Source organism: Myotis davidii, unplaced genomic scaffold (genome assembly GCF_000327345.1).
Source record: "Myotis davidii unplaced genomic scaffold, ASM32734v1 scaffold651, whole genome shotgun sequence".
Lineage (NCBI taxonomy): Eukaryota > Metazoa > Chordata > Mammalia > Chiroptera > Vespertilionidae > Myotis > Myotis davidii.
Window position 1 is genome coordinate 1052636 of NW_006283994.1, and position 10427 is coordinate 1063062.

The 10427-nt window shown below is 50.2% G+C and overlaps 1 protein-coding gene across 4 annotated transcripts in view; it reads right to left on the reverse strand.

Annotated features, from left to right (window-relative positions):
• Positions 1-8287, reverse strand: part of PRRC2B (proline rich coiled-coil 2B) — a 42534-nt gene extending 34247 nt beyond the window's left edge. For 3 of the 4 annotated variants that reach the window (XM_015567903.1, XM_015567901.1, XM_015567898.1), the window contains exons 1-2: positions 4259-4314; positions 1264-1456 (exon numbers count right to left, since the gene is read on the reverse strand). In XM_015567903.1, the coding sequence (XP_015423389.1) occupies positions 1264-1419 (156 nt within the window). In that variant the 5' untranslated portion in view covers positions 1420-1456; positions 4259-4314. Of the gene's footprint in view, positions 1-1263; positions 1457-4258; positions 4350-8206 lie in introns of those variants that run through there. The other variant, XM_015567905.1, reaches the window with a different exon arrangement.
• Between the last annotated feature and the right edge of the window lie 2140 nt (positions 8288-10427).

Below are 10427 nucleotides of genomic sequence, written 5' to 3' on the forward strand. Positions count from 1 at the left end.
TTAGGGTTACTTTTTAAAAAACATAGCAGTTTGATGAATCACAGAGGAAAGGGGGGAGGTGGGGAGGGAAGAGATTAACCAAATAATTTATATGTATATATGTATAACCCATGGACATAGACAATAGTGTGGTGAAGGCCTGGGAGGAGGATGTGGAGTGAAGGGAGTCAATGGGTTGGGGGGAAAGGGGACATCTGTAATATCGTCAACAATACAAAATACACTTAAAAATGTTGATGATTATTTATGGATTTAGGATTAAAGGATTTCTGCCTTATTTTTAATTAAACATTTTTTGTATTTTACAAAACACGTTATTTATATGGCTTTTAAAATATGTAAAATGCAAAAATAAACAAACAAAGGTACTAGTCAAGCCCGGCCAGCATGGCTCAGTGGTTGAACGTCAATCTAATGAACCAGGAGGTCACGGTTCAATTCACAGGTTGTGGGCTCGATCTCCAGTGTGGGGCGTGCAGGAGGCAGCTCATCGATGATTCTCTCTCATCATTGATGTTCCTGTCTCTCCCTCTCCCTTCCTTTCTGAAATCAATAAAAAATAAAATAAAATAACCCCCATATTTTAAGGTCAGATATTAGTAATCTTAATTTAATTTCATATCTTAATTCCCCATTGTCATGTAACCTTACATATTCGCAGGTTCCCGGGACATGAGTATCTGTAGGGGAGCCATTATTCTACCTACCACAGCTTGAAATCTGGCTCCACCACTTAACTAGCTGTGAGATGAGACAAATTATTCAAGAGCTCTGAGTCTCATTTTTTCTAATCTGTAAAAAAGAATAACAGTGCCCCTACATAAGGTACCGCAGGGCTCCCCTCTGGCTTCCTTGCCAGTCTCATCTCACACCTCGCTCACACATTCTCACGCCAGCCCTCATGCATGCTCCTTGTGGTAAGGGCAGAGGGTGGGGTGGGAACCGGGTGGAGGGGAGCTATGGGGGGAAAAAAGAGGAACAACTGTAATAATTTGAATAAAGATTTAATTAAAAAAGAAAAAAAGAGAGAGATATCTTCCTAGGACTTTCAGACATCAAACACTCAACTCAGCAAAGTACAAATGCAGAGGGCATCCAACTAGGGGACTATTTGTCTTCTTCTTGGACTTCTGGTCAAATGAATGTGAAGAAAGAGAGAGAGAGAGAAAGGAGGGGGGGGGAGAGGAAGGAGGGAGAAGGAGAGAAAGAAAGAGAAAGGAGAGAGAGCCCCCCAGCTAGTCACAGGCACAGACCCCACGGTACCTGGTACTCAGGGCCTGAGGCCCAGCTGTGAAGCTTCCTCGGAGGGGGCTGAGGTTCTGGCACCTTCCGGCCGACGCGAGCCACTCCCACCGTCTCGCCCCAGTCCTTTCCTTCCTCGTGGGCACGCTTGGCATCAGCACTGTCCACAGAGCTCATTGACAGCCCCCGCTGCCGCCTCGGGTCCCAGCTGCTCCTAGGACAACCGCAAGCGGTTAGTGTCCCAGTCGGCCACCTCGGTCTGGCCTTACGAGCCAGCGGTCCTTCGTCAGCTGTCTACACACCATCTCCTTCATCGGAGCAGACCCGCTCCCACCCCCTTACCGCAACAGACATCCCAGAACACCAACATTCAGCACCAACATTTACCATTCAACCTCTCACACAAAGCTCAAAGCTCCAGCTCGGCTGTTCCACACCCATTACTTTATGGGGGTGTTGAGGGGGCCCTCATTCTTCCCCTTTTAAAGAGTGGAAACAAGATTCTCCGAGAGGTGGGCAGCTGCTCGCCCAGGGAGGAGCTAACAGATTTGGAGCCGAACCCAGAAGAAGGTGCTTCCTTTACTACAGACCCCGCCCTGTGCTTGGCACTGAAGGTGCTCACAATGTTCCGCAAAAGAGGCACGCTGCGGGTGCCCCAGGGAGGAGCGAGAGGAGGAAGGAGAGCACACAGCAGGGACAGGCGGCCAGGCCTGGCGAGTGCCCCGGCTGCGGGAGGCGGGAAGAGACGGGGGAAGAGAGCTGTGCCTGCGCACCTGCACGTGCTCAGGGCGGAGCCAGACGCAGGCCTGGGGCAAAGCCTCCTGTGCGGGAAAGAAGTGACCGGTCACCCAACAGGAGGCAGAGCACAGCAGGCCAGGTCTGGCTCCTCTGTGTGTGCACGTGTCGGTGCACACATGTGTGTGAGGCGGAAGCTGAGGCAGGTAAGGGAGGTTAGGAGGGCAACACTGCTGGCGACTACTGACTTCCCTGTGAGAGAGGGAGAGACCACACCCAGGTCTCTGATGCACCAGAGAAGGCCGTGTCTTTAGAAGACAATGGGGCACAGTGTGAGGGTAAGAGAACAACATGGTCCAGAAAAGACAGGAGGCCTGTCCCATGGCCCCGACACAACGAACAGGAAGGGATGAGTCAAGGGCAGTTTCAGGAATCATCATGGATGGGAAGCGAAGATGTCAGAGGGACTCTGGGCTCATTGTAGGGGTCTCTGGGGACTGCATCACCAGCCAGCTCAGAGAATATCAAAACAAGAGCAGGTTTCGCCCAGCCAGCGTGGCTCCATGGTTGAGCATCAACCTATGAACCAGGAGGTCATGGTTCAATTCCCGGTCAGGGCACATGCCCAGGTTATGGGCTCCATCCCCAGTGTGGGGCGTGCAGGGGGCAGCTGATCAATGATTCTCTCTCATCACTCTTGTTTCTATCTCTCTCTCCCTCTCTCTTCCTCTTGAGGTCAATACAAATATATTTAGGGAGGAGGTGCCTTCAATCATAGCCAGTAGCAAAGCTGACTCCATGTCTAACTCCTTCAGTTGAATATTCAATTAATATCAACTGAAAGAGAGAACCGTGTCCTACTGCTCAATCAACCTGTAAAGTTTTATGTCTTTGCCTTTGACTTAAATTCTTGGTCACATTTCCTTCTAAGCTCAGTGTTCCAAGAACTGATCCACAGACAGTCCCCACGGCCATTGAGCGGCGGGAAAATAGACGACAGAAGCCTCAGTTAACTGTGTGCCATCAGAGCGGCAGAGCGTGTTACCAGTTTCCTCCAGGAGGGGGCGCTGACTCCAGGGGCTTAGAAGTGAAAGACAAACAGCGGAGAAAGACTTGCAGAGGGAACCACACACACACTCAATCAGTGACAATGAAACAAAGAGAAACATTAAAACATTAATATCTAAACAATATTTTAAAAATCACATTTTTGAGGAAAGCACAATAAGTCCAATAGGTGGTGTATAAAGAAAACAGGAAATGCCACATGAAGGAAAAAAATCACATGTGCTGGTACAAAAAAGAAAAAAAGAAAGAAAAGGCAAATTAAAGCAACCGCAGGCGCTCTTTTAAGGTACTGAAGTGCTAGCCAATAGTGTGATGAAGCCTGGGTGGGGGCGGGGACTGGGTGGGGGGAGGTCAGGTCACGGTTCAATTCACAGGTTGTGGGCTCGATCTCCAGTGTGGGGCGTGCAGGAGGCAGCTCATCGATGATTCTCTCTCATCATTGATGTTTCTGCCTTTCTCTCCCCCTCCCATCCTCTCTGAAATCAATAAAAATGTCAATAATAATAAAAGCATGATATGCTAATTAGACCAGACAGCCAAACAACCTTCTGGACCACCTTCTGGACAAAGCCGGGGTTGTGAGGGCGAGGCAAGCCGCCACGGATTTCGTGCATCGGGCCTCTAGTACTAGCCAATACTACTGATATTATGATAAAAACAAAAGGAGTTAGAGTACAATTAAGTATTTTCCAAAGGGCATTATGAGTAAAATTTGTCCAATAAAATGATCCAGAAAAAGAGAGAAAAGATTAAATTGGTCTAAGAAGTTTAGGAAGCCTGGTCTGCCCTGCGTAAGCTTCCCCAGCTCCCCGGAGGTCCCCAGCATGTTTCTGCGTGCTCACCCCAGACGGCAGGCGGCCCTGGAGGAAGGAGAAAACTGAACCCAGGCGGTTTCCCAAACTCGCGTGGCCACGGCTTCTGGGGCATGACAGCCATAATCACTACAGAACACGTGGTCTCCCACACACCCTCAGGGAAGAACTGGGGCAGCGGTTACAATCACTAGCACCCAGCCTGCCACGCTTGGATGCAAATCCTGGCCCAATTCTCCAACGGGTGCCCCAAAGCTTAGCCCTCTCATCTGCAAAATGAAACAGTATCTGCCCTGGGAAGTTGCTGGAAACTAGGAAACGCACTTGGCACAGGACCAGCACATGGCAGTGCCGCTAAGCTAAGGTTGCACTGGACGTGCCCAGCAGAGGGAGAGACTTACCACTGTGGCCGGCCATCCTTTACCACGTCCTCCTCCTCTTCGTCATCACTGAACTTCAACTTCTCAGAATAGTCCACTTCCTCATGGAGGCCTGCATCAGGGCGTGGGCCAGGGAGAATGAGAAAGGTGAGAATTCCAGCTGCCAACAGTGCCACCTCAGTCCGGAATCATGCCAGCCCCACGAGGAGGGAGGCTAGCCACGTGGCTGCCACCACCCAACAAACAGCAGTTAAACGGAAGGAGCGCTGGCTTCTGGGAACAGGAAGGCAGCCTGGTCAGACTGACCCTCGCCCCAGACAACAGCTCCTAAATCAGGGCAATCTATAATAATAAAAGCATAATATGCTAATTAGACCAGACGTCCTTCCGGAAAAAGCCGGGGCTGCAAGGGAAGTCCGGGTCCTGGGTGCCAGAGGGAAGCTGGTGCAGGCAGCCAGGGGAAGGAAGTCCTACTCTTCCACATATTTTGTGCATAAGGCCTCTAGTGTGTGTGTGTGTGTGTGTGTGTGTGTGTATTAGTATATACATATATATGTATATAGAATCTTAGGATTCTTAAAATTTTTCCCCCCCTTTATTGATGTTCAGAGAGAAAGGGAGAGAAGTATATGAGAGAAACATCTTTGGTGTGGTAGTCTAGTTTTCCTAGTAACTTTGTAAATGTGCTGTGAAAGACAGAAAATTTGATTACAACATATATGATATTAATTGTGAATTAGTGGGGCTTTGATGTAACAGTGTATCAACATTTAAAGATATTGGTACTTGATACTCTATTAAAGAAAATTAACCTCCAAATTTTAAGCTAGAACGTCACTGGCTTAACTATTTAGAAAAAAACCACAACTACATGAATTTACATTTCGGGTATGTATGTTAAGAATTGTATACAGCCAGCTGGCGTGGCTCAGGCCCCGGTTCAATTCCCAGTCAGGACACATGCTTGGGTTGCAGGCTCGATCCCCAGTAGGGGGCGTGCAGGAGGCACATGATTGATGACTTTATCAAAACAAACAATAAAATCACAATTATAAAAGAAAATAAATGAAAGAATAAATACATAAATGCAATCCACAAGATTACCACAATAACGGAGAAAAATCATATGATCACAGGGACAGAAAAAGCATTTAACACAATTCAATACATGCGCATTCATGATTTAAAAACAAAACAGCAAACTAAAGAGAACCACCTCAATCTGGTCAAGAATATCCCCAACAAGCTATAGCTAACATCATATTTAAAGGTGAGACACTAAGCCAGTGCTTCTCAACCTTCCTGATGCCGCGGCCCTTTAATACAGCTCCTCATGTTGTGGTGACCCCCAAAGAACTTGAATACAACATTGGGCTGGAAGTACCACAGTGCAATAAAGCAAGAAAAAAAAAAGGCATCAAGTCTGAAAAGGAAGACATAAAGCTGCCCCTATTTATTGGCAACACGATGATTTATGTAGAAATGCTAAGAAATCAACAAAAACTAGTGCGTGCATTCAGCAAAGTGTCTGGTATAAGGTCAATACACAAAATCAACTTGCATTTCTGCATAATAACATCAAACACTTGAAAACAACATTAAAGAAACAATGCCATTTATATTAGTATCAAAGACCATCAAATACTCAGGAATAAACTTGATGAAACATAGTCAAGACCTTGGCCCTGAAAACTCTAAACCACTGCTGGGGAAAGGAAAGACCTGATAGATTCACCAGGTTCCTGCATAGAAGCTTCAAAATTAAGGCATCATTTATCCAGAAGTAAATTCAATAAAATCCTGACCAAAACGTTTGCAGGCTTTTTGTAAATACTGCTCGGCTGATTCTAAATTTACATGGAATGGAAAGAACTCAGAATAGTGACCCAACCCAAACACAAACAAGCACTCGCAGAGGGCTCGGCTAAGATCACTGTTCCGAGCACCGAAGGGCTGTGGCTTCGATCCCTGGTCAAGGCGTGCGTGGGAGGCAACCAGCCGATGTTTCTCTCTCAAAGTCAATAAAACATGTTCTCAGGTGAGGACTGAAAAGCAAAACAAAACAAAACAAAACACAAAGCTTGAAAACTTATACGACCTGAATTTTTAAAAATGTTGTCAGTTTATTTTGTCCATTAGGCTTACACTACCTGAACTTAAGACTTGAACTATAGTGACCCAGTGTGGTACTGGCATAAGGATGAACAAACGGATCAACGGAACAAACAGGTCCAGAACAGACCCACACTTAAAGGTCAATTGATTTTTGGCAAAGGTGCCAAAGCCGTTCAATAGGGGAAGGGAAGCCTCACCAACAAATAGTGGGGAGCAACTGGATATCCTTACGGTAAAAATAAACTTCAGCTCCTATCTTACACCTTACAGATCAATTAATTCAACGTGACATACGGTAAGAGTTAAACCTATAAAATATAAAGGAATATCTCTACCACCAAAGGGAGACAAAAGATTTTTTTTAGATATGATACAAAAGTAATAACCATAAAAAAACACAAATTTATAAACTTCATCAAAACTAAAAACATCTGTTCATCAAAACAGTGCTAAGAAGATGAACAGATGCCCTGACTGATGGGGCTCAGCGGGTTAGAGCGTTGTAGGGTGCACCGAAGGGTTGCGAGTTCTATTCCTGGTCAGGGCACATTACACAGGTTTCGAGTTCGATCCCCGGTCAGGGCGTGTATGGGAGGCACCGATCAAATCAATGCCTCTCTCTCTAACTCTCACTCTCCCTTCCTCTCACTGAAAAAAGGACACCCTCAGGCAAGGGTTAAAAAAAAGAAGAGACAAGGCAAACTATGGTGAAAAAATATTTGTGAAGCTGCAAAGGACTTGTGTCAGACCCCTCAGGACGGCAAGGAAAGATGCACCCCTCAAACAGCACATGAAGACGTGTTCACTGGCGTTCGTCACCCGCAAAACGCAAACGAAAAGCACAATGAGACCCACTGCACACCCACCAGAACGGCTAAAAGCACGAAGACCGACAGGAAGGTGTGGTCGCTGCTGGGAATGTGCAGTGGCTCAGCCGCGTGGCAGAGGTCTGCGGTCCTTGTGCACCCCATCACACACCTACCCTTTGACCCGATACTTCCACTCCCCGCTGTGCACTCAAGAGACATGAAAATATTAGAGGCCCGACGCACGAAATTCGTGCAAGAGTAGGCCTTCCTTCCCCCGGCTGCCGGCACCGGCTTCCCTCGAAGCCCCAGCTTTTGTCCAGAAGGTCGTCCTGAAGGACGTCTGGTCTAATTAGCATATTATGCTTTTATTATTATAGAAGATTATACACGATGGGGTTTTTAAGTGGATCAGTAAATTAAAGTATATTGATACAATAAAATATGCCCCAGTAATTAAAAGCAACAAGTGACCTATATAACAACATGGACGAATCTCAGAAACATGACACAGAGAAAAAGCTGTGTGACTCCATTTGCGTAATCATCCAAGGGGCAAAACTGCTCCAGGTGAGGCGCCAGAAGAGTGGCCGGCCCGGGGCCGTCTGGGGAGGCCGGTGGGCAGGAAGGGGCTGGGGGAGGAGGAAAAGGCTCACAGGTGTATCCCTTTGTCGAAAGTGTACAATAAGCTGCGTGTCTTTCAATGTCATTAAAATTTACGCGAAAACAAACACAAAGGATTGTAAAGGGGCATAATCAGGCTGCGGGTGGAGAGTGGGCGAGAGGAAAGACACAGAAAGGCAGAATGGTGGCACCTGCCGAGGCCGGTGGGGGAGCTGGGGGGTCATTACACAATTTCGCTGGTTTAACTTTTCCATATAAAAAAAGTCTTTAAAAAAAGTTAACAGCAAAATCTACCCCGGCTCCAAGACCAAGGCCGAAGACCAAAAGAAGACAGGGATGGGCCGGAAGCCCCCCCCACCTGGGCAGGGAAGGGCGTCCGCTGGCCTCCAACCCTGGGGAAAGCGCACTCAGCCACACAACCCACCTGCCCAGCCATCGTCGGCATCCGTGTCCAGGTCATCCAGGCCCTTGAGGTTCTCCGCGTTGATGATGGTGGGCCGGGGGGCCCGCTAAGAGAAAAGTTAAAGACACTGGACTTACGTCAACTACACATATGGAAGCAAAACCAAACGCTTTTAAAAAGTTAAGCCCTGAATTGCAAGGTCTGTGTGTGCGTTTGATATGGAAGCACCCCCGTTGGAAAGGAACACACCGAGCGAAGGCGCCGCCCAGAAGCCCGCCCCCTGCTGTAGCCCGCTGCCCAGGGGCACGTGCCAAAACCTCCCCTGTGCCAGGAACTCAGGTCATAACCCCGCCTCCCGCCCGGCCGGCCCGCGTCCGCACACCCTCGGTTGCGAGCTGGTTTCCAGGGCACCGTGGTCTTTAGAAGACAAAGCACTGCCTGGTGTCCGAGGCCACCCCGGGCGGCCCCCCGCGCGCAGCAGCCGTACCCGTCCTGCTCGTTCATCTGGAACTGTCGGAAAGGAACGCGGGGCTCCAGGCGGGGCGGCGGAGGCGGGAACGACGCTCGCTCCGCTGTACCCTGGTTCTCGGGTGACTGTGGCGAACACATCTGAAACGCGACATCAATGAGCAGGTTTCTGGTAACGACCCCAACTCTCCGTTCCGCTCGCATTCGAATTTGTTTTGGAAAATGAACAACGGGAAAAAGAAACAGGAACTCTTGGGGTTTCCCATGTAACCTGCCACCGTCTCCCCCATTTCCTTCCTGCTGCTAGTACACCTGGGCCTGTGTCCTGGGGGAACCTGCCTCTCCTCGTTCCAAGAGCCAAGGCTGAGTGAGCACATGAGCAGGGAAAGAAGCCGGGGGCCCTGGGGACTGGGGAGGAGAGAGTGGACATGACGGAACCTCCAAGGCAGGGACGGGGCGAGCCGTGCAGCCAGGGGGGCACCGGAGGTGCACACTCCCCCGTGAAGCAGTCCTACTGGACGCGGACGGGCTGACTGTGGGAAACGCCCTCTGAAGACTTACAAAGGCAGGAAGCATGTCATGGTATGTAGGTGGGTGGTATGCGTTCCCCAGGAACTGCGAAGCCCCTTTGCGAACAGGCTGAGCCGGGCGGAGAGAGGGGTCCTTAGCATCGCTGGTGCCTGCCGAGGAGGGGGCTCCGTCTCCCGCGCTCGAGTTCCTGCTGCCCAGCTCAGTGGGGGAGGCGCTCAGAGACGTGGCAGAAATTATGTTTCGCCCACCGCCCTCCCTCCAGCTTGTCACATCTGGAAATTGAAAGGGGGCAAAACGGGAGAGGGAAGAGGAAGGGGGGAGGATGGATTGTATGAGGTTCTGAAGGTCAAGGGACCCCCTCATTCACCAAAAAAAGCCCCCCAAAAAACAAAAAGTAAGAGTAGGGTCCTGGTCAAGTGTGTCAGGGAGGTGGGGGCAGACTACACTGGCCAAGGCGTGTGAACCTGCTGAGGGGGCCTGACTGTGAGACAGAGAGAGGTCCCCAGAGAGGAGGCAAGAGTGTGCGCATCTTCCCCGACCGACAGGAGCCCATCACCACGGCGCTGGCCGCAGAGGCACCAGGCAGCCCACGGAAACAGCCGCGGCTCCTCCCACAGACGGCCCAGGCCCGGAGGGCGGGCACTGCCCGCAGCCCTGGACTTGACATGAAACCAGAGTGAGTTCCGACATGTTTCCTGCTTCGTTTGGCGGCGGCCCCTCTAATCGAGGAGATCGTCCCGTTCATACGAGGAAGCAGCGCAGCTCTGGCCGGGGGTGGGGGTGTGTCGACCAGACCCTCTTGCTGGAAGGGTCTGGACCTGCCACAGGCCTTGGCCCCGCCTGCCCTGCACCAGCCGGGGGAGGGGGGCCTTCTGCAGGGCCCGGGGGGCCTGCCGACAGAGCTATCTTTCTCCATGATGCGTCCACCTGCCGAACGCAGCAGGATCTGCAGGAATCACAGGCCCGGGCGGAGCTGCAGGAACCAAATGCCTGCTGGTTTCAGTGAACCTGGGTGATGAGGTGAAACATGAAAGCTCCCTGCGTGTGGGACCCTAAGAGTCAGACCGAGGGCGGAGCCACAACACGGGGTTCAGCTCTAGCCTCCAAGCCCCGCATGTGGGCTCGGGTCAGCCGTCTGCGTCACCCCTCTGCCCATCTGCTTCTTCCTCTTCTCAGAAGAGGAGATGGAACCCACCCCAGAAGCTCCTCCGAGTTCTGTTTATGGTCCTATAAGCCACTCGTC